Here is a 27,923-nt window from a genome sequence, read left to right as displayed (position 1 = left end):
GCTTTGACCAAGAAGCCAAGTGTTAGCGTTTATTACTTGTCGGTTGTGACCAGGCTTGTCAGTTTTGACAAGGTCCATAGGCGTTGTTTCCCGTGGCGGAGCAAAAGAAGGCTACATTCGGGACCATAATCCCTCCCGTGTAAGCGCAAGGTTTTTCTGTGTGAATGCAATCTTCGATATCATGTTAGCGTTCTTTAGTCATGCGCAGGTTGCCTGTAAGCGAGTAGGTGCAGAGCGCATGTGTTGGTGTAACCAGATAACCTGATCTGAGCAAGAAAAACAAGAGGTTAGTACTTAATGTAAGAAAGGGATTGAACAAGGCACTCCAGCCCTACTCATTGTGGGAGGGAAGGGGAGGTTAGAGAAGGCTAACTACCTGCTTTTGTGTCTTCAATAATTACCTGCTGATCTTTCTCACTGTGGGAGGGGAGGGGAGGAGATGGGAGGAGAAGGCACCTCAACCCTAGCTACCTGCCTGTGTGTCTTCAATAATTACCTGCTGAACTTCCTCACTGTGAGAGGGGATAAGAGGAGATGGGAGGAGAAGGCATCTTCTCCAAGGCTCTACAAGGTCTACAGGCTCTTCATTCCAGTGTGTCTTCAATAATTACCTGCTCAACTTCCTCACTGTGGGAGGGGATAAGAGGAGATGGGAGGAGAAGGCATCTTCTCCAAGGCTCTACAAGTTCTACAGGCTCTTCATTCCAGTGTGTCTTCAATAATTACCTGCTCAACTTCCTCACTGTGGGAGGGCATAAGAGGAGATGGGAGGAGAAGGCATCTTCTCCAAGGCTCTACAAGTTCTACAGGCTCTTCATTCCAGTGTGTCTTCAATAATTACCTGCTGAACTTCCTCACTGTGGGAGGGCATAAGAGGAGATGGGAGGAGAAGGCACCTTCTCCAAGGCTCTACAAGTTCTACAGGCTCTTCATTCCAGTGTGTCTTTAATAATTACCTGTATCCTCACTGAGGCTGTTGTTGTTGAGCTTGTTGCTCGGTTGTCGCTAGTGTTGTTTGATCTTGATTCTGCTGTTGTTGTTGCTGTATAAATTGCTGTTGTTGCGGTTGTTGTTGCTGCTGCTGTTGGGGTGCGGTTGCTATGGCGACTGCCGTGGTCACACCAGAGTGTGGGTGTTGCTGTATTTGATATATCTGAGAATATACACCACACATGGATTAACAGTCATTGACTGAGAAGCGTTCCAGGTGACCAAAATAGTCGTCAGCTAATTCCCTTCACATTTGGCTCAGAAGTTGCACTTTTTGAGATTGCTACTTTGGTTTTTATTTCTGGTATTTTGTTAGAAAGTTACAAGGGGGTTAAATCTTTGTGCCCAAAACATGGAAATTTCCTTATTTCAGTAGGTGTCCTATTCAGGGTTATTAAACTATAATAAAAAAAACATAACTTCAAAATGTGTGGTGGAAATAAGTACTAGGAACAGCCTTGTAGTTAAGTCATTTGTTCTGATTACAGGATTGCTCTGGAGAAGGGGGCTGGGTTCTTTTTTGGCCATATTTGGGTTATGAAAAAAACCTTAATTCTTCCAGACTTCCGAAATAATCACTTTTCAAATGCAACTGTATCTTAGATTGGCATTCCAACATTTGAGTGACCTTGATACTGTACTAGTACTTGAAAATCAGCTGATACAAATTTGGGATTGGACTTCTTAAGTGGAATTTGATTGGTCAAAGTTCTTAGGTTGTGCAGTAAGTACTTTATGGCTCCCTTCCCCTTTTCCACTGTTAGGTTATGTTACCTGGCCGCCAGAGGTAAATGTGAACTCTGTGGGTTGCTGTGCCGCTTGTGTCTGTTGTGCTGGCTGTTGTTGAGTTTGGTCACCCTGTTGCGTGGTTACTTGTGTGGATTGCTGTTGCTGCTGTTGTTGTTGTAATTGCAATTGTTGTAATCTCAAGTACTGCATTTGAGCGGAGTTGAATTGGATTTGCTGCGAACAGAAATTGTTTATTAACTATAGATAAAAATTGTGTCTAAAGAGTTTAAATAGATCTGGAACATATTAATCAATAACAGTGTCTTTTGGGGAATTCAAAATCAATTTTGAAAACTTCCAATGAATGTATTTCAATGGAGAAACCATGTGCTGACATGTTTACAGTTCTGAAGTTATCTTGTACAAGATTTTTTTACACACACTGATGGATTTTTTTTATATTCTGTTGGGATTTATCTAAAGTACATGTACAATAATGCTTGAATATAAACTATATATTGCGGTGTGTTCCTGTAATGCTTCTTGGGAACAATATTTGACAAATTCCTTACATCAGTTGTGTTTCTTCCTGGTTATACTGCATCCCATATAGGTCTAAAACAGCCACTAGGGCAGTTATATGTCGCATGACAGGCTTACCGTGGCATACTGTGGATCCGTCCCACCCTGCTCCTGCGCTTGTGGCTGTTGAATCATCTGGGCTTGAGTCTACCAAAGAGAACAACATTCGGTCATGTCATTTGACAATGTGTCTAGATAATAAAGGAAAAAATCTTTCTGGGGATGCAATCAAGGAAGCTGTCCTAAGTGGTTCATATTTTATTAAAGAAAGTGGGAGTCAGACAGCCAATTGATACACCACTAAATCTATTGTGACAACTGTGTAACCAGTAACTTAATTTAATTTTATATACCATATTTACTCATGCATAATACACACTTTTTTTCGCCAAAATGACCTCCAGAATCAGGGTGCGTTTTATACATAAAACTTCTTAACTGATATGTGAAAAATTTGCATAATAATAAAAACAACAGAAAGCTCTTGATTCGCTGTTCTCTGCCCCAAGTAATCTGTTGCTATCTAGTGTTTCATCAGTAACTACAGCTTCTTCAGCGTTCTATCAGTAACTCTTCTCTAGTGTTCCGTACCAGTGTTCTCACTCACCGTAGCCATGCTGACCACTTGCTGTGGCATGCTTGTGATGATCGCTTGTGGCTGAGATGTCGTTGTGGCTGCCGCTGCTGCCGCAGCAGCCACCTGTTGCTGTTGCGGGACCTGACCTGGGATCTGTTGTTGTCCCTGTTGTTGTTGCATGGAGACTGCATGGTGTTGGGCTAGCTGGAAGTAGTACTGGACCTGCTCAGGGGCCACTACTGTTTGCCGAATGGCATCCTTTAAAAATTAGAAAGAATAACATAATTATACACTAAATCTGGAATACCTATTTGTTAATGTTCTCAACTTATATTTAAGAAAATCTATTAATAGAAGAAATATTTTAGCATCTAAAAGTCTTAAAGCCACATTGTCACCAGTTTACTTCCAGAGGTCCCACGGAAACCTCACTTGTTCAAAGACAATAGAATCTATTTGAATCTATTAGAATCTGTGCTATTTGACAAGCCAACTTTAAATTCTCAATCTAATCCTCAAAGAAACTTCCAATAGACACACTGCTTTGACAATGTTGAAATATTTTTCGCGTTTTCAGTTAAAAATCATTGGATATTGTTAGGTAATCGACTAGAAGTAAACTGGTGACAATGAGGCTTGCTACCATCTAAGGCCAAAATTTACTTCATTAGCAACAGCTTCCTTTAAAACTTTCTTCACAGTTTACTTGCTTAGATAACAAAAATCACAGCTGAGGAAAGTTCTTTAAATTTACTTTCATGAGTGAACAATAAGTAAGTATTCCGCTGACCCCCATGGGTTCTTCTCCCCAATACAGATAAATAGAAAGTGTAACTTGACATGGAGGATAAATAGCCATGCAATCTTGTAAAACAAACAGAGACTGCATGGTGTTGGGCTAGCTGGAAGTAGCACTGGACCTGCTCAGGGGCCACTACGGTTTGCAGTTTGTGCGCGTGAATCAAAGGAGCGTGTTTGTGGGCGTAGACGATTCCAGATTAATTCGTCTACTTTAGTCGCCACTAGCGAGCTGCAATTCTCTGGGCGGATGATTTTTCCATGCTTTCCTTCATCTCCGCCTCGTCAGGTTTTTCAGCCTAAAATATAAGGTTGTTTACCACTCCTGCGTGTTGTGCATTTACTGACTTTTCCGTCTTTTCCTTCATGTTCAGTCTCCCAGCAATAGTGCTTAGCACGTTGTCTGAGGACGTTTTCCCCCGCTAGGGCTTGCTGCAGATTTATCTGTGGGTTGGTCCGATACCCTGGCAGCAGTTTCCTGGCAATCCTGGCCCACTGGTGAGGCACCAATGCGAGGTCTCTTGGAGGTTTTGGGCTGATTTTCATCAGCACTTTCATCTCCGCTCGCCGCTCTCACTTATTTGAGAACGCAAAACCTCTTGTTGACCCGAGCCGTCTTCGAACCAGGTCTCCTCTATTGTGGTCTGGAGCTTTGAAGAACTATCTTGCATAGTTTCTTGGAGATTAATAATGGACTGTCAAATTTCATGAGTTCGCTCTGCTCATTTGTCGAGGCTGGTGGCGTGGTTTCGGCCGTTTTCCCATTCATGGCCGGTGCGTCTCTTTTGTGGCGCTTTGTGTGCCTGTTTTGGCTCCACTCTCTTTCTCCAAAGGAGTACTTGCCTCGCTCATGTCACTGGGAATAAATCTCCTTTCTTTCCCTTGTTTTTTGTCTCCATTCGCAGACATGTCTTTCCGCGAGATTTCTCCACGGCCACGCCGTGAAGTTCAGTCACCGCTCGCCAAAGTTTGTGCGGGAAGAAAAAGGCCGTAGTTCTTTCCCAAAGTTTTTTGGCGGTTGATGCGTGACTGTTTATCACTATGTACACTTCTGCGAAGTTTCTAAACTATTTTTCACTTCTACCAAGTGCAAATATGATCAAGGACACGCCCCTGACAAACGTTTGACTGTCGTTGCACCGAAGGCAAACGTGCACTGAAGTTGCGCATGCGCATCGTTGCTATCTCACTTGGTCCCTCAATGTGGTGACGTAGAAGAATTCACAGTTACCTAAAACTTGAACACCTCAGTTACCTGAATTTACATTTACCTAAAACATCAATACGAATAAATCGGCCAAAATTCATTCAATCGTTACCAAATTTTTAAATAGTGCCTAATGGCAAACAAAATACAGATTAAGTTAAATGACAAAATGAACAAAGGTCACGTGACCGTGGGATTTTTATCAATAACCCCCTTACAATTTAACCAAACGACAACAAAATTGGATTACGTGTCAAAGCTATCAAGACAAACATTGTCGAAAACTACCATCACTTGTGACGTCATTGATCACGTGACCGTGGGAATTTTAGCAATAACGCTCTTACAATTTAACCAGTTGATTTTTCATCAATAAGCTTCAAAATACTTCCACTTCAAAATAGATAAAGTAATAAAGTTAAAGTTAAGTTACCTCGAGTCCATTTATGAGTGTCGAGAGAACATTCAAATACGTCTTAAAGTAAACTGTATTTGTCTAAAGCAGGCAATAGATAATTCTAATCTCGAGCCTCGCCACGTGTCTGTCGGGTCTTGACCGGGTCGCAAATGGAAATACGAGTAAATAAAGCGAAATCAATCCAACTTGCGATGATTTTGCATAATTACTTGGAAGAGATTGAGATTATGGTAATATATGTACTAATGAAATCGCGAATCTGGCCTTCAACTGCACAAATAACATGGATCTGAGATCTGAAATTTCAAAAACAAAGATGGTGGACATGACACATTTTTAAACTAGAAGTTCTCGTGGAGAAGTGAAGTGCTCGAGCTCATAGATTGGTTAGTCATTCAATTGCAAGGGTTAAATCAATATTCTTTTAGATTTGTGTGGGGCAGTTCGCACATTTTCCATAAGCCAGGTTTATGCAAGACCCCATTTTCTTTGCAGCCACTGTCTTGGCTGATCACTAACCCTTTCATGGTTTCTCTGTTTGTTTTATGAGAGGAATAGAACAAAACAAATTGTAGTCTATGCTTGTAGTCTTATTTTATTAAACAAAAGAAATTATTTAATTGAAGTCACTGTATGTCTAGAAAAGGTGAAGTCTGGTAACCATAACAAACAATCTGATTAGCTGTGGAGGGGATATGCAGTCATAGATATTATGGAAAGTAAGTATATTTAAAAAATGACTGCTTTTTGGTGGATGAGTGGGAGGGGCACAACCCATGTGCCCACCACGAGCTGCATGCCGGTACATACCCAGTAAGCTATTTGGGTCTAAGTGGTGTCCTAGATAATAGCTACTGAAAAGATTACTGCTCATGTATTAACATATAGTGAACTATACAGAATGTATGATCTCCTGCTTCTCCCTAACAATAGTTTCTGCATGTAAGTACACTGCAGTATTCACTGGAGCCCACTGGTTTCTAAAGAATATATGTGTCTCCTCTGTAGCCATGTTTGCCTTGGTTTAAAATAATATAGCAATCAATTTTGTTCTATTTGTTGGGCGATAATTTGCAGTCATAGTAGTTCTAGACTGGAAATTGCTGTGGAAAAATAGACTCAAAATATAAAGAAAAACAATTTTGTGTCTGAAATGTCTCTCAATTTACGAAAATATCACAGTAAATTGTTGACCTAGTGAGTTCAAAGTATTGTATATCATTTTTCTGCCCTGCTCCTCGGCCATTCTAATATAGCACCATCACAGGCTTAAGCAACCACTCAGTCAGTCTCAAGTCAATCCCAGTAACTAGCTCGAATATTTTCACTATTGATCACCTCCTGTAATTGTCCTGTCTTATATCCTATAGAATAAAGGTCACAATAAACTCTCATTGCTTTGTGATGTGTATTTATTCAGAATAAGCGGTTATTTCTAACGTTTTAGCAATTGAGGGATTCTGCGTTTACTGCTAAAACGTTAGAAATTCAGAATATGCGGTATTTCTAATTGTCTTCTTTAGTGTCTTTCGCTATATATTCATTCGAGTCAGTTAACACAACCGCACGCTTTGGTTTGCGAATATAGACTGATCTTTAATCACAGTATTTACAACTTATGGCATACACCATGACCTTATATGGTATTACAAATAATTATTATCAATAACGTCATCTCTGTTATATGATACTTAAGTAAAGTGTGCTAATACACTACCTCTTCCTAGTGGATTCAAAGTGAGAAAGGGCAACCGAATCTGAATTGTACTTGTCGGTATTGAATGTTTTCCGTTGCCTGTGTACACTATAATATCGTAATTTTTAACGTTTTTAGCAGTTGAGGGATTCCGCGTTACTTACTGCTAAAACGTTAGAAATTACGATTTTTGTACAAGTGCGTTATTGTTTCTCCGTTGATGCTAATAAATGTTCATGAATATTCAATTATAGTTATTGAATGTCGAGTCACGCTAAATGATGTTTTGTGCGATGTTGATACGTACAATACCGCTATCGATGTAACTTTTGGCACAAATGAATGTCCCTTTCCCGTTAATGAACAGCAAAAAGTGTAATTAATTGGGTATTATATTTCTATATACCATAGAATTTAAGAATAATACACCAAAAGCTAGTATTCGACAGAGCAGAGCAGAGTCGAATACAAGTTTTTGGTGTATTGTATTTATTCTTCTGGTTCACGACAATTTGGGCTTTTTGTATTTATTCAATAGAATTTAAGAATATCGTTAGGAACGTTTTCAGCCTTAAAATGCTCCAAAAATAAAAACTACCCAGCCTCAACTGAATATCAGATGTTGTTATAAAAAAAAAACGTTAGATCGTCCGGACTATCCATGCCCAGTTGTTTTCTTTTCCTAATCAAAGTACTTGCAAGATGTTCCGTAAAATACCTGAAAGCATATGCCTGAAAGCATATGTTGAAATTGTGTAAATTACTTGTTTGCGTGCCAAGGAAAAGACACCAATCAGAAAACAAAAGAGTTCTTAAGGGAATAGGCAATAAACCAGAACAAGTTGTGCAATGTTGTGTAAATTTCGACGCTACTTGAAAGGGTTAAAAGACGCTAATATTCTGTGGTCCGTCATCATATGTGGGTGTGTGAGTGCTTGTCCACATATAACTCTGCCATTTCACAGATATCGAACTATTTGAGGGAAACGCTTTGGCTCATCTTCTACGGAAAACCATAAGGTAATTAGCTTTAACCTATTAGCCTATCTATATTTCCTTTTTGCCTAAAACACTCTTCTGTTCTTGGCTTTGGCATTTGCCTTGAGAGTATCTGAAAAGATTACCTCACTTCTGCACATAATAAATACAAACAAGCACTCTAGAGTGCTCAGCATTATGTTCTATGTAAGAATTGGTCATATGCATAAAATACGTTTTCTCTTAGTCACAGCGTTCACATTTATGACACATTCACAGGATGTGGACTTATGGCCTCGTTGGCTTTCTCTTCTTCTTTGTCGCTCTGCAAACGGTTCAAATCAATGGGTGAGTCTAAAAAAATTATATTCTTAAAAAGGATTGCTTGAAAAGATTTCTAGATTTACCAGGATGTAGATCTATTGCTCTTCCCACTTAATATCGCCTACGAGCACCCTTAGTTCTACTAACCGCTATGTTCTTGTTTAAATCCTTACTTTTGATCCTTTTCAGTGTCTCTTCTCATATACAGTAAATCATAAAAAGTAAAACTTTTATTGCTGTAATTTTTAATATTCTGGTTAACGCGTTCTTGCTTCCTTCATTCTAACTAACGCATCAAGGGAGCGGTCATTAATTACTTGTGTGTGTGTGTGTGTGTTGGGAGGGGGGGGGGGGGGGGGTCGGGGGGGTCGGGTCGGTATTTTTGCAATTCCTGGGCTCAAAATTTTTTGCACCCCTTCAAATCGAAGCCCAAAAATCGTGACCCCTTACCACCACCACCAACTCCACTTTTTTATTTTATATTAAATAGATTTAGGCCCTGCCTAAAAGCGGAGCCAGCTTTATTACCATATTTTTATATGAAGAATCTTTGGGCAGTTTAGGGTTATGACCATAATAGAGTTTCTAGACTAGAATTTCTTTTGAGGATAAATAGAGATCCATAATAACAACGTCTGATCGAATAAACCACTTACAAACACCGGGGTTTTCAAAACTCAACAAAGCCACAAAAAGAATGTTATATTTCTTTTATAAAATTATTTCTAATCCTACGCAAACGCCAAAGACGATAAAAAAAAAACTTCAAACAGCGCGCGCTCATGGCATCATTCCAGTGCACGTCAGCGCGCGCGCAAAAAAACAATTTGAAAAGCTGGTTTCAAATTCCAAGCAATATTTACTTAATCGTTCGGTTGTTTATCTATTTGGACATCTGAATCTGCGATTTCCTATTTACTTGGGACATGTTTTTATCCCATCTATGTTCACTAAATTACTTAATTACACATTGGCGCTCCCAAGGCATTCCTATTGCAGTTAAAAGGTTGACTGATGATGCACGAATACCCTTTGCACGATTTTATGTTGCGTCAGCCACCTCGAGAGGTAAAGAAGTCGTGCTGATAATATTTCAAGCATGTAAAAGTACAAAGCAGTTCCTTAGACAGACATATCCTTTAAATTCTCATTTTCATACGGCCATTTTACTGGCTAATCAGTTGCATTTTCTCACTTTTTCTTGTTAATTCGTTTCTGCAATCATGCATTCCGACATTCGTTTTACGTCGAAAGTCAGAATAGGCTTAATCCCCCGTCTTTTTCAATTCCCCCCGGTTCTTGCTGGAACTAGAACTCTCTCATTGGTTTAGAGCGATCAATCACTTTGCTGGCCTGGTCGCATGGTCACGTGAGTGGTACAGATAGCTGACAGCGTGTGACATTGGCCACAATTTTTGAGTCGCCTAGTTTATGACCAATTTCTATAACTATGGAGCTCCGCGCTGAGTTTAACTGAATATAATTTATTAAAATCTAAGCTGACATTACACAGAAATATACCTGAGTTCTTCTAGATAATTCATAGTACAGCGTGTATATCGAAAGTATTCCTCTAAAGAATGTTTCATTTTTGTCTGTCGATTGAGCGTGGGAACACCCTAACCTGATTGGCTGGGTTTTTTTTCAAAAATGGTCAAAATGTTTACAGTGTTCAAGCCGAATCTGATTGGTCAAAGTTGTTCAGCATAGAAAGAAACATGTAAGACCAAAATGATGATCAAATACTTTTGTCAGCCTTGCATTTCATAGCATACCCTCCAACCCCTCAAAACACAAAATAGAGGCGACTCCATGATCTCTGTCATCAATGCCAAATGACCAGTATTTCTTTTCTCCTCATATTTCAGGTTTGAGAAAGGTTACTGCAAAGTGTCCCTTCCTCAGTATGTCACCCCGGCATGTTCCATAAAGAGAAAGGCGGGCCTCCACAAGCAGCAGAAAGAGTTTAAATTGAACGCCCCTTCGGCTGCTATGCCTTATGCTCGCCTTGCAGTGTCCACGAGGGAATATCCAAAGTTCGTGAAGGACAAGCCGATGCTTAGTAGCCATCTAACAGAGTACGCTGCTATGGTGGCAGCAGGGCGCAAGTTTCAAGAGCTCTACAAAGACATGACTAAAGGCAGACCAGAGGAGATGACTTACAGAGATTTCTTGGAATTGAACAAATATATGCGCACTGCCTTGGAGAAAGCGTTTGGGGTAAGGAGTTACTACTAGATAGTTAAAAACAATGCATATAATGATGATCATCATGCTATTGATGTTGCTTCCAGGCGTGTATCCAGGCATTCTTGTGGTGGGAGGGGGGGGGGGAGAGGTGCAAAGCCAGGTTTCATATGGAAAATAGAATTATTTTTGGCGGTCCTTCAATAAGAAATGACATACTTTTGGCGGTCCATGAGAGGTGGACGCACCCCCTTGAGCATGCGCCTGGACGGCTGTGCTGTTGATGGCGATGCTTCTAGTGATGATGGTGGAAGTGTTGATATGTTGCTATCTCATTTATGTATAAAAGTTCATTTCTGGTGTAACCATAGCACAAGATGCGCCTCCCATCTGAGTACGAACCATTCCAGATGGACGTCACCAAATACCTTTCGGACAAGTATTTTACAGAGCAGCGACTTGCTGGAGCAAACCCACTTGGTCTGCAACAGGTCACTCTCTCGGATGAAGGTACAATCAGAAGGTCACCTTGTGTGATAAAGTTAAAACCAAACAAATCACCTTGTTCGGTGACCAACAGTCCACCTTCTCTGATAAAGGTAACGCAAAAGTTCTTCTGGTCTTATAAAGGTAAGACCAACAGGTCACCTTGTCTGATAAAGGCGATATCAACAGATCACCCTTAGAAGCTCCCCTTTCCCTCCATTCCGCGAGATCATAGTTTCTCATACAAGATTAATATTCAAGGTTTTATTTGATAGTGGGACTTTCATTCAGCAATCTTAAAAAAAACCTCAACCCAAATTTCAACTGGAAGAAGGCCGTGGGAGAAGCTCTTGGAAGAAGGATAAACAACAACGAAAAACTGAAAGAGGTTGGTTTATCAAATGCCTGATCATTTCTCTTCCTAATAATAATTTCACCTATCTATCATATTGTATCTATCATGCCTTACCCTTACAGTGGTATATCTATCACGCTCCCAGCCTCTATTGAGCGGCCACCAATCTAATTCCCGAGGTTTGCTGCTTAATGGAGATACCACTGTATTTTGTCAATTGTTAATAATTAATGATCAGTCTTTTGTTTTCCTTTTCGTATTTGCATCTAATTATAACTGCGAAGGTGTAGATTTTATAGATATGGTCATTGTCTCTTAAGGTTATCGAAAAAGGCCTGTTGTTTGCTCTTCGTTACCCACTTGCCGATGACATGGTATTCATGAAGGACATCGTAGATGACCATGCTAATCGCACCCTTTGGCCTTTCTATTCTCCTATCGCCCTCTTTGCATCAGTGGAAGAGAAACCGCCGAAAAATTGGTACTGGAAAAGGTGGGGATGGAAAGGGAGCCACACCCTTAAGCCCGTGGCCATACAGATGGACTACAAACCAGGTAGGAGGATCCTTGGTTAATCCAGAGGAGTTTTTGGCCACATGAGGAATAGGGTTCTTGGTCACACGAGGGATGGGGTTATTGGTCGCACGAGGGATGGGGTTTTTGGTAACACGAGGGATGGGGTTCTTGGTCACACGAGGGATGGGGTTCTTGGTAACACGAGGGATGGGATTCTTGGTCACACGAGTGATGGGATTCTTTGTAACACGAGGAATGGGGTTCTTGGTCACACGAGGAATGGGATTCTTGGTCACACGAGGGATGGGGTTCTTGGTCACACGAGGAATGGGGTTCTTGGTCACACGATGGATGGGATTCTTGGTCACACGAGGGATGGGGTTCTTGGTCACACGAGGGATGTGTCATTCTTCTTATAAGAAAATAGTTCTTTTGTTAACATCAAGGGTGAACCTTTGTTCAGGCTAGGGACAAAGGAGGAGGGTTGGGATGGGGTTCCTGGTCACACGAGGGATGGAATGGGGTTCTTGGTCACACGGGGGATGGGATGGGGTTCTTGGTCACACGGGGGATGGGGTTCTTGGCCACAGGAGGGATGGGATGGGATTCTTAGTCGCACGAGGGATTCGGTTATTCGTCACATAAGGGATGGTGTTTTTGGTCAAACGAGGGATGGGATGGGATTCTTGGTCGCACGAGAGATGGGGGTCTTGGCCACACGAGAGATGGGGTTCTTGGCCACACGAGAGATGGGGTTCTTGGTCACACGAGGAATGGGATTCTTGGTCACACGAGGGATGGGGTTCTTGGTCACACGAGGGATGGGGTTCTTGGCCACACTAGGGATGGGGTTCTTGGCCACACTAGGGATGGGATGGGAGTTTTGGTCACACGAGGGATGAGATTCTTGATCACATGAGGAATGGGGTTCTTGGTCACAAGGGATGGGATTGTTGGTCACACGAGGGAAGGGATTCTTGGTCACACGAGGGATGGGATTCTTGGTCACACGAAGGATGGGATTCTTGGTCACACGAGGGATGGGATTCTTGGTCACACGAGGGATGGGATCCTTGGTCACACGAGGGATGGGATCCTTGGTCACACGAGGGATGGGATCCTTGGTCACACGAGGGATGGGATCCTTGATCACACGAGGGATGGGATCCTTGGTCACACGAGGGATGGGATCCTTGGTCACACGAGGGATGGGATCCTTGGTCACACGAGGGATGGGATTGTTGGTCACACGAGGGATGGGATTGTTGGTCACACGAGGGAAGGGATTGTTGGTCACACGAGGGGTGGGATTCTTTGTCACACGAAGGATGGAATTCTTGATCACACGAGGAATGGGATTCTTGGTCACACGAGGGATGGGGTTCTTTGTAACACGAGGAATGGGGTTCTTGGTCACACGAGGGATGGGGTTCATGGTCATATGAGGGATGGGGTTCATGGTCACATGAGGGATGGGGTTCTTGGTCACACGAGGAATGGGGTTCTTGGTCACACGATGGATGGGATTCTTGGTCACACGAGGGATGGGGTTCTTGGTCACACGATGGATGGGATTCTTGGTCACACGAGGGATGGGGTTCTTGGTCACACGAGGGATGTGTCATTCTTCTAATAAGAAAATAGTTCTTTTGTTAACATCAAGGGTGAATCTTTGTCCACGCTATGTGGTCCCTTATCAGGGGCGAACCAATGACTGGACTAGGTAGGAAGGCACATTGGATCCAGGGATTGGGTCCTTGGTCCCATTACGGACGAAGCCTTGACTACTCTAGGGTAAGCTAGAGTTGGCATTAGGATTAATGCATAATTCTGTGGCTCTCAATAACGCGCCATTAACCCTAAATAATATATAAGTCCTTAATAACCTGAACAAAATTCTCATTTTTCAACGACTGTTCAGATTCTGCCGTTTTCACACCCAAAGACGGAGGAAAATGGACCCTGGCTAAACTGAACGTGCAAGTGACCGATGGCGGGTACAGCCAAATGGTGGACCATCTTAGCCACGCCCACTTAGTTGCCGAGGCTGTCTGCGTGAGCATGGAGAGACACCTGTCCCACAAGCACCCTCTGTACCAGATGCTAAAGTTTCACTGCCGGGGGGTCCTCACCGCCAATGTTTTGGGTGCGCCCGCTCTTTTGGCACCCGGACAATTCATGCACACTTTATACGCTTACGGATGGAAAGGCGCAAGTAAGCTTGTCTCCGGCGCGGCAAAGAGCGAGGATTGGATAGCTCAGGGCTTTACCGAGGATCTCATAGTAAGCATAAGCCCGACCAGGACAGGTTGGGGAGGGGCAAAGAGATAAATGGTAACATTATTCCCTGTACAACAAACAAAACGTTCTCTTGATGAAAAAGGAAGAAGCGAGCCTCTTACTAAACTTATGTTCCATCCTGATTGAGCTATCAAAAGTACTTCTCGCAACATGCAATTTTACAGGGTGATTTGGAACGTATTTATTTCCAAGTGGAAAAATCTTAAAATTAGGTTAAAGTTGTCGTTTTGGGACGTTTCGCAAAATCTCTGCAAACCTGTTCTTATTCATATACATTTTATCTAGCATGGGTCCATAATGATTGCTTTTCATATCCACATGATATCATATGGATTATTTTCATAGAACCGAGGCGTGGATGATCGTGGTACTTTACCGTACTACCCATACAGAGACGATGGCAAGATTCTCAACAGGGCTCTCGAGCGCTTTACTAAGGAGTATGTGCAAATGTAAGTACGACCTTTTAATGGAGATATACACCAAACGAAAATGCGCCAACAACAAAGGTAACAATGTAAGGGAGAGCCCCTTTTACCGTAAGAAAACTACTATTCATGGGATTTGCACGTAAATTTATTTTTGTCAGGGCAAGCTCCTCCCTTTCTTCAAATACCGCACATAAGTAATAAAGGATGGTATAAAAGCTGATACAAGGCCGTAGCCAGGCGGTTCAGGGAAAGTTAACCCTCAACCACAAGGGATGGGTGTGTAGCAGGTTATGCAGGGCATTTTTCATAAGGACATATGGAGGTAGATGGCAATACAAGGGATGGCCCCCTCCACTAGCTTATACGCTTTAGATATGGCCACGTTAGCCTCGCCCCCAGGCTACTCCCTTTCTGTTAGCTCCATGATGCTTTGCGAGCAGACTCACACTTTTCAATATGGCGGACGCTTCATGCTGACTTAGAGCGTGATAGGCTCGCCGAAAAGTTCTTCAAGGTAAAAGTGATAGGGATGCTCGTCGGAAAATTCGAAAAATACCCCTAAAAAGTACCTGCACGACCAAAAATTGCTAACCTAAACAATACCTCAGGAGGCTTAAAAAAACCATTTTTAAGAGAAAATCCCCTAAAAAATACCCCCCCCCCAGGGGGCTTTGGCCATATACGATATAACAAATATCTGAACCACCTTTGTGTACTTTGATTCCTGATAGTCTCTGATAGCACACAACATTTTCACAACTTCAGATACTACAAAAAGAAGGAAGACGTCCTCGAGGATAAAGAGCTACAAGCATTTGCCAAGGAAATATCTGTTGATGGGAACGGAAAGGTGAGAATGCAGCATTAGGGAGTATCTGATGATATGAAGGGATACGTGAAAACTCAGATTTAAGATATATCCTGTTTTTCGTAATGTAGATCCGTCGTTTCCCTACCTCCGTCAGGTCCGTGATGCAATTACGATCGATAATCTCTCGGTTTCTGTGGATAGTTATCGGTCGCCATACGGCAGTGAATTATCCACTGACTGATTATGTTTCGTACGTGCCGAACGCCCCGACAAAGTTGTACAACGACAGCCGAGCACCCGCTGACCGCTTCAGCCTGCTCAACCTACCGCTTCGGACTGTTTCTGAGGTAATAAAGTATAGACCATGCTTCTTTATATATTGAAAAGTACTCTATGCCCAAAACTTCTGAATAGCTAGGAAGCTAGAACTTATTTACGGTTTTTACTTAGTGAATTATCGTTGGACAATTTGACGCCATTGGTATGTTATTGTGACGCCGGGGGCTTCAGGTCAGTAGATGCTTCACGTCTGTGACAATGATATCATCCTGTTGTTAATTCTACAGACCCAGTGTGCCTTCACATCTAGCCTAGGCACTTTTCGTTACGATAGACTTCTTGACTACGCATCATTTCTAGAAGACCGCGCAGCCCGTCGCGTTGTATACCGCAATTTCTGCAGGCTCAACGAGCTGGTGGAACCGCTGCTCATCAGAATTAATAACCGCAGGCTCAAAGATGGTCACCTGGCCTACCCCTACTTTATTCCGCGATGGCTCCCAAATGGCATTCAGACATGAACAGCGTAAATTTGCATTTAACAAAGTAAACTTACATGCAACGGTTTAAAGCCGCATCGTCACCAGTTTACTTCCGGTCGATTACGTAACAATCTCCGATCATTTTTAACGGAAAACGCGAAAAATATTTCAAAATATTGAAAGCAGTGTGTCTATGGGAAGTTTCTTTGAGGTTATGATTGATAATTTAGAACGGATAGCCTGTTATATATCTCGGATTGTAATAGATTTTGTCTTTTAACGGTTGAGGTTTCCGTCGGACCTCCGGAAGTAAACTAGTGACAATGCGGCTTTAAGTGAGTTTGTTTGTAATGGAAATCAGAAGCTCTAGGCTTAACCAAGAACGCATATCTTATGCTTTCTTGGCTTAACTCGTTGCTTCGCCATTGAAGGTCGCTACTCTTCGGCTCAAAGTTAGCGTGGGCTGGAGCCTTTGGCACCCGAGTTGATCTGCGTGAAATATAAAATAAATGTAAAATCAAAACCCCGAATGGTGGCGTTTTTTTCACCCGTAAGCGAGAGGAAGTAACCGCTTGGGACTAAGCGTCCGATAGGTCTATGGAGGAAGGGAGTACTTCTGAAAAAAAACAGACACTGCATAGAATAGTAATTTATTAGCTATAAAATAATGCGACGCGACATTTAGTGCTGAGAATATAGTGAGCGTGTAGCGAGAATGCAATACATGAATCTGTGATAACAAAGACGCTGTTAAGGTGATACTGTAAAACTGAGGTCTGTACTTCAAAAGGGCTGGCCTCCTAGAAGGCAAGTTAACGCTAACCCAGGGTTGAATGCCCTTTTTATCCAATCGAATTTCGAGATCCCTGGGTTAGCGCTAACCTGCTTTCTATGAACAGGCCCCTAGTGACGTACTCGTAACTTTTAGGGGCAGTCATTGGCCTATAAGAACTTGGTGGTGGGAGGAGGGCATGAGGATACTAGTCTTGTTCCAAGCGTCTAAAATCAAGGGATTAGTATCATTATAGGGTCTTACTGTCAAATCCGTGGTATCGCGACCCGCGTTTTCAAAACACGATTTGTTTTGGTTGTCTGTTCCGTCAGTAAAACCATTCAGAGACTCGCTTTGTGCACTTCCCTGGCTATACTCTGGACGAAAACCAGTGTCGCGACAGAAAGCCAGGCAACTGTACTAGGCGAGAGATGGCAAGAATCTGATTGGCTTAGAATAATTTGACTGGCGGAACAGAAAAGACATAAACAAATCGCGATACAACGAATTCGACAGTCAAACCTAATCTGTGCTTAAGTAAACGTATATTTTTGCCTTTACCACCACCAAGCTAACAATGCTTTGCTGCTTGCGGATTGTGGAGTATTCTGCAACATGCTTTGCCATCATTCCCTTTGTGTCGTAGTTCACCTGCTCTGTTAGCAAAGTGTCCATACTCGTTTGCCCAGGGCTAAGCACCCAACGAGATCGCATCCAGGGCTTTGACCAAAAAGCCAAGTGTTAGCGTTTATTACTTGCCGGTTGTGACCAGGCTTGTCAGTTTTGACAAGGTCCATAGGCGTTGTTTCCCGTGGCGGAGCAAAAGAAGGCTACATTCGGGACCATAATCCCTCCCGTGTAAGCGCAAGGTTTTTCTGTGTGAATGCAATCTGCGATATCATGTTAGCGTTCTTTAGTCATGCCCAGGTTGCCTGTAAGCGAGTAGGTGCAGAGCGCATGTGTTGGTGCAACCAGATAACCTGATCTGAGCAAGAAAAACAAGAGGTTAGTACTTAATGTAAGAAAGGGATTCAACAAGGCTTTCCAGCCCTACTCATTGTGGGAGGGAAGGGGAGGTTAGAGAAGGCTAACTACCTGCTTTTGTGTCTTCAATAATTACCTGCTGATCTTCCTCACTGTGGGAGGGGAGGGGAGGAGATGGGAGGAGAAGGCACCTCAACCCTAGCTACCTGCCTGTGTGTCTTCAATAATTACCTGCTCAACTTCCTCACTGTGGGAGGGGATAAGAGGAGATGGGAGGAGAAGGCACCTTCTCCAAGGCTCTACAAGTTCTACAGGCTCTTCATTCCAGTGTGTCTTCAATAATTACCTGTATCCTCACTGAGGCTGTTGTTGTTGAGCTTGTTGCTCGGTTGTCGCTAGTGTTGTTTGATCTTGATTCTGCTGTTGTTGTTGCTGTATAAATTGCTGTTGTTGCGGTTGTTGTTGCTGCTGCTGTTGGGGTGCGGTTGCTATGGCGACTGCTGTGGTCACACCAGAGTGTGGGTGTTGCTGTATTTGATATATCTGAGAATATACACCACACATGGATTAACAGTCATTGACTGAGAAAGCATTCCAGGTGACCAAAATAGTCGTCAGCTAATTCCCTTCACATTTGGCTCAGAAGTTGCACTTCGTGAGATTCTACCAGAGCTACTTTGGTTTTTATTTCTGGTATTTTTTTAGAAAGTTACAAGGGGGTTAAATCTTTGTGCCCAAAACATGGAAATTTCCTTATTTCAGTAGGTGTCCTATTCAGGGTTATTAAATTATAATAAAAAAACATAACTTCAAAATGTGTGGTGGGAATAAGTACTAGGAACAGCCTTGTAGTTAAGTCATTTGTTCTGATTACAGGATTGATCTGGAGAAGGGGGCTGGGTTCTTTTTTGGCCATATTTGGGTTATGAAAAAACCTTAATTCTTCCAGACTTCCGAAATAATCACTTTTCAAATGCAACTGTATCTTAGATTGGCATTCCAACATTTGAGTGACCCTGATACTATACTAGTACTTGAAAATCAGCTGATACAAATTTGGGATTGGACTTCTTAAGTGGAATTTGATTGGTCAAAGTTCTGAGGTTGTGCAGTAAGTACTTTATGGCTCCCTTCCCCTTTTCCACTGTTAGGTTATGTTACCTGGCCGCCAGAGGTAAATGTGAACTCTGTGGGTTGCTGTGCCGCTTGTGTCTGTTGTGCTGGCTGTTGTTGAGTCTGGTCACCCTGTTGCGTGGTTACTTGTGTGGATTGCTGTTGCTGCTGCTGTTGTTGTAATTGCAATTGTTGTAATCTCAAGTACTGCATTTGAGCGGAGTTGAATTGGATTTGCTGCGAACAGAAATTGTTTATTATCTATAGATAAAAATTGTGTCTAAAGAGTTTAAATAGATCTGGAACATATTAAACAATAACAGTGTCTTTTGGGGAATTCAAAATCAATTTTGAAAACTTCCAATGAATGTATTTCAATGGAGAAACCATGTACTGACATGTTTACAGTTCTAAAAATGCCAAAACTACTGGCTGCAGATTTTGAAGTTATCTGGTACAAGATTTTTTTACACACACTGATGGATTTTTTTTCTGTTGGGATTTATCTAAAGTACATGTACAATAATGCTTGAATATAAACTATATATTGCGATGTGTTCCTGTAATGCTTCTTGGGAACAATATTTGACAAATTCCTTACATCAGTTGTGTTTCTTCCTGGTTATACTGCATCCCATATAGGTCTAAAACGGCCACTAGGGCAGTTATATGTCGCATGACAGGCTTACCGTGGCATACTGTGGATCCGTCCCACCCTGCTCCTGCGCTTGTGGCTGTTGAATCATCTGGGCTTGAGTCTACCAAAGAGAACAACATTCAGTCATGTCATTTGACAATGTGTCTAGATAATAAAGGGTGTGGAGGAAAAAATCTTTCTGGGGATGCAATCAAGGAAGCTGTCCTAAGTGGTTCATATTTTATTAAAGAAAGTGGGAGTCAGACAGCCAATTGATACACCACTAAATCTATTGTGACAATTGTGTATCCAGTAACTTAATTTAATTTTATATACCATATTTACTCTTTTTCGCCAAAATGACCTCCAGAATCAGGGTGCGTTTTATACATAAAACTTCTTAACTGAAATGCGAAAAATTTGCATAATAATAAAAACAACGGAAAGCTCTTGATTCGCTGTTCTCTGCCCCAAGTAATCTGTTGCTATCTAGTGTTTCATCAGTAACTACAGCTTCTTCAGCGTTCTATCAGTAACTCTTCTCTAGTGTTCCGTACCAGTGTTCTCACTCACCGTAGCCATGCTGACCACTTGCTGTGGCATGCTTGTGATGATCGCTTGTGGCTGAGATGTCGTTGTGGCTGCCGCAGCTGCCGCAGCAGCCACCTGTTGCTGTTGCGGGACCTGGCCTGGGATCTGTTGTTGTCCCTGTTGTTGTTGCATGGAGACTGCATGGTGTTGGGCCAGCTGGAAGTAGTACTGGACCTGCTCAGGGGCCACGACTGTTTGCCGAATGGCATCCTTTAAAAATTAGAAAGAATAACATAATTATACACTAAATCTGGAATACCTATTTGTTAATGTTCTCAACTTATATTTTAAGAAAATCTATTAATAGAAGAAATATTTTAGCATCTAAAAGTCTTAAAGCCACATTGTCACCAGTTTACTTCCAGAGGTCCCACGGAAACCTCACTTGTTCAAAGACAATAGAATCTATTAGAATCTATTAGAATCTGTGCTATTTGACAAGCCAACTTTAAATTCTCAATCTAATCCTCAAAGAAACTTCCAATAGACACACTGCTTTGACAATGTTGAAATATTTTTCGCGTTTTCAGTTAAAAATCATTGGATATTGTTAGGTAATCGACTAGAAGTAAACTAGTGACAATGAGGCTTGCTACCATCTAAGGCCAAAATTTACTTCATTAGCAACAGCTTCCTTTAAATCTTTCTTCACAGTTTACTTGCTTAGATAACAAAAATCACAGCTGAGAGAAGTTCTTTAAATTTACTTTCATGAGTGAACAATCAGTAAGTATTCCGCTGACCCCCATGGGTTCTTCTCCCCAATACAGATAAATAGAAAGTGTAACTTGACATGGAGGATAAATAGTCATGCAATCTTGTAAAACAAACATTATGCAATTCCTGAGGGAACTTCAATTTCTGAAAAGATGCCTAAAGAAGACAAATGAAGCAGTCTGTACATTTTGTAGGTTCTGTAAAACCAAGGTGAAAATGTGTAAAAAAAAATTGCAGCTCCACATGTACTAGAACTGCACACACCTGTCTTTTGGGAGGTTTCAGCTCATCTCGTGGGACAATATCAATTAGAAAATCAAACTGATCAAACTTGGTAATTGCCATGGCGATGTCATTGCGCTGAAAAAAATTGAAACTCATAAGAGAGTAGCCTTACAGATTAAATAGACTGTGTAGTAGTTTTTCACAGGGCTTAAATTTGTATGTTTGAGCTACTGTACAGTCAGGAGGTAAATCCTACCTGAAGTGTCCGTCGCTTGTTGTCTTCTGTGTGTATCCAGGCTCTTAACGACAACTCATTAATAAATATTTGAGCAGCTTTCGCAAACAGGACAGGTGCCTGGAATTAGAACACTCTTGCTTAGCACATATATCTTTGACATCATAAACATAGCTGTTTATCTGAGATTTTAGTGCTAATAAATATTTTTTTCTTGTGCTATGCATTTGACAGTGGCTATAAAATATTTAGGGAACACACTGCTTGCTATGTACATGTCTCCTTACTTTAGCCAGACCTTAATGAGAGGGCTGAATACTTATGTACACTTTACTGAAAGACTTTGTGTTACTACTAAATAATTCCTCTTGAAGACTTACCTCAGCACTTATCATCTGTTGAAAACAAGAAAAAAAAACTAACATTAGCCCACTACTATAAAATTGAATTCCAAGATTTTCAAGGGAACAGTACAAGCACAGGAATTAGGATACTTTGTCAGCGATTTCTTAATATAATAAAAAATGCATTCCCGATTTGTATCGAATATTGTATTCAGAGAATAAAATATCTCTAACCTTTTTGCAAAATGTCTCCTGCCTCTCGATTCAGCGAAATCCTTTCTCGTTATATTTCTATTTCTCTTGTCTAAAAACCCATGCGATCGTTGTTTTCAACCCTCGAAACATTTGAACAGTACTGAGTAACCATAGCCCCTTGAGTGTTCGTGACTAGCCGGAATGCTCTCCGAACCTAACTTCGTATTTAGGTTCTATATAAAATAAGAAGGGAGTGAAACAACGCTCAATTCCATTGTTCAAAACCTGCCTAGTTACGGCCAATGTTGTGATGTTGGTATGAGACATGATTGATGAGTGACAGCTCACCCTCTCTTTGAACTTATCGCGCCGCCGACACATGCCCGGGCATGCGACAAGTGCAGGGAACGGGGCTAATTTTGTCTAGGCGGGAAAAAGCAATGGGGGATAGACCAAATCAAATTATTTTCTGGTCATCGGATGCCATTTAACTTTTTGGATGAAGAAATGCAACGGTCAGTAGAAACATTTTTAAAATAAACCCCGATGCCTGCACTTGTCGCATGCCCGGGCATGTGTCGGCGGCGTGATAAGTTCAAAGAGAAAGTGAGCTGTCACTCATCAATCGTGTCTCATACCAACATCAAAACATTGGCCGTAACTAGGCAGGTTTTCGAACAATAGGATCGAGCGTTGTTTCACTTTCTTCCTATTTTATATAGAACCTCAATACGAAGTTAGGTTCGGAGAGCATTCGGGCTAGTCACGAACACTCAAGAGGCTATGGTTACTCAGTACTGTTCAAATGTTTCGAGAGTTGAAAACAACGATCGCGTGGGTTTTTAGACAAGAGAAATAGAAATATAACGAAAAAGGATTTCGCTGAATCGGGAGGCAGGAGACATTTCGCACAAAGGTTAGAGATATTTTATTCACTGAATACGATATTCAGCGAATTGGAAATGCATGATTGGTTATTTTATTAAGAAATCGCTGACAAAGTATCCTAATTCCCGTGGTACAAGGTATTTTGAAGTAATGCCATGACCCACAAATGCCTATGTCAGGGCCTAACAAGCCAATCAATCGAAGTGCAAACAGTAGAAGAAACTGTGATGGAGTATCAATAAAATATCTCAACATATTACTTGCCTTGACTTCTTCATCTTGTTTCATAATCTTTTTTATCCTGGCTAGAGGCAGCTCTTGAATCTTAAAATCATTCTGAGGATTAAAATGTCAGGGGTTATTAAAATAAATGAGTTTTAATAATGCATTACATTATATTTTGTAATTATTAAATGTGATGTTATCCTATTTTCATAGGAGTAATAATAAAGAATTGTTGTTGTTGTTGTTGCTGTCGCTGAACGACAATAAACTCAAAATAAATTCAACTAGCCTTTTGAATTGAGTGTATTTTCAAGTCATTTGAATCTTGGATTTGGAAAGAGTGTACTATATCACAAGAGCAGGTGGTCACTGGAATTTCTCAAATCACTACATCACCCTATTATCAATTTGCTGTCTCAAGTAATAGGTACACGTTTGGGCGTGACTAAAATTTTACCGTTGACATGTTCCTAATGTCTTGCATCTGCCGAGGCCAAAAAGTTGCCAGAAGCTGAGCTGCCTCAGAGTTACTGGGCTGTAGAAAAAAAAAACATTTTTTTTTCATATTTAAAATGGAATGAAAAAATAACCTAAGGATTTGGCATGGTTAAATATATCACAAGCAGCCCTTACAAGCAAAATCCTGAGCAATTTTGTCAAGGGATGGATCCAGGATTTAGATTTATGACAAGAGGTAAATTTGTAGAATCTACCTCCGTAGAGTTGTTCTTAAATTTCAGGGGGGAGAAGGGGACAATGCCAGCCAAAATGAGCAGGCTTGTTCCACTTAATATATATACAAAATGCACCGGTTTTCTGAAATGTTGTCCTATCTGACAGACTCAGGTAGGAGACGGTACTCGGTTTGCAGAATACAACATTTTAGGTCCATTTCCTCATCATATGTATTTTTTCTTTCAATTGATAAAGGATATAATGTGAGTTTAAGGTTGAGGAGTTTAGTTTAGGGTTCCAAAATATGTAAATAATTTTTCGCGCGATTCAAAAACAGAATCACAGCTCTTATAAACTAAGTATTATAATCAGAGTTGAAATCAAATTTGAAAACAATACCACTACAGACTTTTTTGCCCTCAATTTCATTAATAGCTAACTTAGCTATTATCTGAATTCCCGATTGGTAAATAGATTTCTGTAAACAATAAGAACCTCAACTGATGGTCATCATTCTTTACGAAACACATCCCGCATTGTGAGCACATTTGCGTCCAAATAATGAATATGATATTAGAATAACATGGATCGTTACTTTATTTTTAGGGGATAAAATTCGATCAAATTTATTTAAACTATGCTGTTAAAACATGGAAACAAAAAACAAGCTCGGAATAGGAGTTTTTTTAAGGCAGGAATTGAAGTCAACATTCAAACTCTGATGATAATACTTAGTTTTATAAAAGCGCGCGATTTCGCTTTTGAATCGCGTGAGAAAAAAACTCTTAACATATTTTGGAACCCTAAACTAAACTCTCTCAACCTTAAACTCACATATATTATTTGTCAATTGAAAGAAAAAACAATTGAAAGAAAAAATACATACGATGAGGACATGGACCGAAAATGTTGTATTCTGCAAACCGAGTACCGTCTCCTAACCGATTACTCGCTCCATGGCTGAGCGCCTCCACCTGTCAAAAAGTTTGATTGAAAGACAAAAGGTATATTTATATATATATTTCTCGGATAGGACAACATTTCGGGAAACGGCTATATATATATTTGTAGCATACCCTTTGTTTAGCTGTCAAAATCTGATGAAAAGACAAAGGTATCTATCTATATATATATTTCAGATAAGATTTTGGGAAACTGCTGTCATGAACTGATGTCATAAAATCAAGTTGACAGCATCATAGCATTATATTTAAGATATTTAGAGCATTACATCCTTCTGGTAACACTGGAGACACAATACGAGGCATCACTGAGTCATGACACTAAGTTGCTAATAAACATTTAATGCAAAAAAAAATATATGTGACATCATACTCATACTACCAGGTGTAATGTCCCTATTCAGATAGGAACAAAAGGATGTCACACAAGAACCATTATAACACAGAATCCAAAATTATTTCAATAAAGGAAAAATTTTTAAGCTCGAATATACTTCATTTCTCTATTTGTTTTCTACCATTATCACTAAGGCAGGAAACCTAGGTTGATAACATATAACCACAACAGAGTGAGAAAAGACCAAACATTTTATTATAAGAACAATGCTTCGACATATAACTGTGGCACAATATTTACCCAGATTTATCACTCAATTCTCTTGTCTGTCAAAGTATACAAAAAAATAATGGGTTGCCTGAGAAAAGTAGACATTTAGGGTTCTGATGTATGTCAAAAATAATACAAAGGCAGCCAATATGCTAACTATACAAAATACATTCAACCAGATCTTGAAATTAACTGCACTATCTAAAGGCATATTGTCAATCGCACTAAAAACACAGGACAAAAAAGCAAATAAAGCTTGGTAGAAAAAGGCCTCACTTAAATATTCCTAATAAAATGATACAGTGTAAAAATAATTGATTTAATTTCACTGTGTTACTAGTTGTAACTATGAACAAGTTTTTTTTCCCACCCAAACAGAATATGAAAGATATCTTGGAGTTTCATTCCAAAATATAGAAAATTCCATTCTATCTGACAAAAAGGCTATGTATTAAGATGACAAATATTATAGGTAAAGTAGAAAGGAGGCAGATAGACAAGCCTTGTTATGCCTTTGTCTGCAAGATTTTACCTGGGGTTGCATTCTTGGAGTTTTTCCCTGCATTCTAGCATGTGGATAATCCATATTACCCTTAAAATATGGTGGAAAACTCATGACACACAGACCCGGTCCTTTGTTTCTATACAACTATAAATACTCCTGCACACAAGGACAGCATCACAACATGGTTATTGTGTGCTAAGGTTGAGAAATACTAAAACATCTCTTGACCCCCTGGGTTTTATCTAATTCTCCAGTTTCTTGTCAATAATTCACAGGACCTCCTGAAGTAGATTGTGAGGGTATACAGGGAAATTATATAAGTTCAATGTCTATGCCAAAATGGGAGCAAATAATTCAGTCGTTCCTTCTTGTGGTTACTTTATAAGCATGCTTGGTTTCTAAGTAGATTAGATATGGTAGCATTGAACTGATGCAGTGATAAGGCACTAGTGATATATCCGAACATCAAATACAGCAGTTTTAACTTTGATTGTCTAACCTTTATTTGAGAATAAAAAAAACCCTCAGACTTAATACCCAAAATTAGCAGACATGTTGTTAAAGAGTAGATTGGATGAAAGTAATTATTCTATTTTAGGAAAGAAATTTAGGATTGCTGTGGTTACTAGCTATGTAGTTAATGATGGGCAAAAACAGGTCCAAGTTGTTTAGTTGATTAATGGTTTGACCACTCAAGCTAAGACATACTGCTGAGTAAGAAACAGTGCTGAGTTGACAATAATTGTAAAAGCACTGCAGTTTATGAACAGTTATACAGCACAGCTAACCAACAAGTATAGCTTGGTGCCCTAGATAGCTTGATGGACAGATGTAGGAAAACTTATTTAGGCAGTCACAAAATCTGAGAACAAATAATCAAACAATTACAAGGTTGAAGAACGTAAACAGCCAAAGTACCAAACACCCTAACAACATTAAAAATTCAAACTATTTTAACGCTGAAACCCCCTAGAGAAGCATTTTTTTCAAGGTACGCTAGAATATGAAATACCAACAGACTGTATGAATGAGATTCTCTGACTAACAAGGAAGAATCAAGAATCCTATTCATTAAGTTGGCTTCCAGTTTTTCTACTCCGGTGAGATTTGTTGCTGGGATTCTGTCACTTCGGGACACCTGCCGAACATTGTTTTTTTTTTTCTATTTACAGCTAGTTCTCAAAACACCATCAACACTTGTACACAATGCACCATTGAAAACAAACCCAAAATTATTTATCCTAGAGAAGATTTACACTTTCCGGGGATGACTCCCACATTATTCTAGTTGTGAATAGTGATATTCAGCCAAGTTCAAGGGTACATGTCCTGAAGTGTTAAGGTGGGGAAGACCTCCCTTAGTGAATATTGGACATGGAGGATTGGATTTCGTGTGATGAATCCAGCTGATAGACGTCAAACACAGCAGGTGTGCCTGGGTTTAGTGCATATTTCGCTACTCATAAGTTCATTCAATTTTCGTAGAAAAAAAAGCATAAGAAGCGCAAACATGCATCCAGAATCTGTTACGATCTCTAGAACAAACCGTTATTTTATCAGACTCAGAGGAAAATCGCAGCCATGTATTCGTTATCTGGCTAAACAATGTTGTTAAATTCTAGAATCGAATCAGGTCCATCGTAAAAAAAAACGGGGACTCTCTCTTGTTTTGGGCACAGCTTGATTCATAAAGAGTAATAACCGAAACGCCGAAGCGTGGTAAAGAATGGCCACTCAGAAAACAGCTGAACTGTCACGCAAGTAACCAGCCAAATACCCACTCACTATGAACTCCAATAACAGCGTACAAAAATAAACCACAACTCGTTGCGCTAAAGATCAAATTTGACAGTTTCGTGCAAGCGGTTAGGGACGATTTTTTTTGACGATTTGTACTTACCGACTGAGCATAAACATCTCCCATCATTTGTGAAGAAGCTCAAGGTTTTATTCTAGTGTCTTGTTGGTGAGTGTAGAAGGAACAATGATGATCCCTTGAGGAGCAATGATCGCGTTCTTTCTCAATTTGTTTACAATCGTGAAAGAAAGGAAATCAAAGATGGCGTTCTTTTGAGTCGGGCCCAGGCACGCGCAAGTTACT

At 40.6% G+C, this 27,923-nt stretch overlaps 2 protein-coding genes across 5 annotated transcripts; one reads left to right on the top strand and one right to left on the bottom strand.

Moving 5' to 3' along the window:
• Positions 1 to 14: 14 nt before the first annotated feature.
• On the bottom strand, positions 15 to 27,923 carry LOC116606594 (nuclear transcription factor Y subunit gamma-like). 3 transcript variants are annotated; one of them, XM_048726316.1, is made up of 11 exons: positions 27,723 to 27,923; positions 23,531 to 23,608; positions 23,113 to 23,184; positions 21,802 to 21,816; positions 21,443 to 21,541; positions 21,226 to 21,321; positions 2,909 to 3,136; positions 2,380 to 2,448; positions 1,765 to 1,953; positions 957 to 1,153; positions 15 to 266 (listed from the first exon to the last, which is right to left on the bottom strand). In XM_048726316.1, the coding sequence occupies exons 1-10, from the start codon at positions 27,747 to 27,749 to the stop codon at positions 965 to 967; spliced, it is 1,062 nt and encodes a 353-aa protein (XP_048582273.1). In that variant the 5' UTR covers positions 27,750 to 27,923; the 3' UTR covers positions 15 to 266; positions 957 to 964. The 3 variants fall into 3 exon arrangements, with proteins under 3 accessions (XP_048582273.1, XP_048582271.1, XP_048582272.1); XM_048726314.1 differs by lacking the exons at positions 15 to 266; positions 957 to 1,153; positions 1,765 to 1,953; positions 2,380 to 2,448; positions 2,909 to 3,136 and adding exons at positions 16,782 to 17,904; positions 18,250 to 18,446; positions 19,065 to 19,253; positions 19,706 to 19,774; positions 20,227 to 20,454 and having other exon boundaries at positions 27,723 to 27,916; XM_048726315.1 differs by lacking the exons at positions 15 to 266; positions 957 to 1,153; positions 1,765 to 1,953; positions 2,380 to 2,448; positions 2,909 to 3,136 and adding exons at positions 16,782 to 17,899; positions 18,250 to 18,446; positions 19,065 to 19,253; positions 19,706 to 19,774; positions 20,227 to 20,454 and having other exon boundaries at positions 27,723 to 27,916.
• Positions 7,858 to 16,677, top strand: LOC5500340 (polyunsaturated fatty acid 5-lipoxygenase). Of its 2 annotated transcripts, none has more exons than XM_048726312.1 (11): positions 7,858 to 8,017; positions 8,255 to 8,323; positions 10,168 to 10,519; positions 10,858 to 10,996; positions 11,248 to 11,360; positions 11,648 to 11,882; positions 13,765 to 14,126; positions 14,490 to 14,596; positions 15,341 to 15,425; positions 15,515 to 15,733; positions 15,953 to 16,677. In XM_048726312.1, the coding sequence occupies exons 2-11, from the start codon at positions 8,256 to 8,258 to the stop codon at positions 16,184 to 16,186; spliced, it is 1,914 nt and encodes a 637-aa protein (XP_048582269.1). In that variant the 5' UTR covers positions 7,858 to 8,017; position 8,255; the 3' UTR covers positions 16,187 to 16,677. The 2 variants fall into 2 exon arrangements, with proteins under 2 accessions (XP_048582269.1, XP_048582270.1); XM_048726313.1 differs by having other exon boundaries at positions 7,860 to 8,017; positions 8,223 to 8,323.

The sequence above is a fragment of the Nematostella vectensis genome, chromosome 4 (assembly GCF_932526225.1).
Source record: "Nematostella vectensis chromosome 4, jaNemVect1.1, whole genome shotgun sequence".
NCBI classification, from domain to species: Eukaryota; Metazoa; Cnidaria; class Anthozoa; order Actiniaria; family Edwardsiidae; genus Nematostella; species Nematostella vectensis.
The sequence above is the reverse complement of the archived record's forward strand: the minus strand, read 5'-3'. Positions and strand labels throughout refer to the sequence as shown.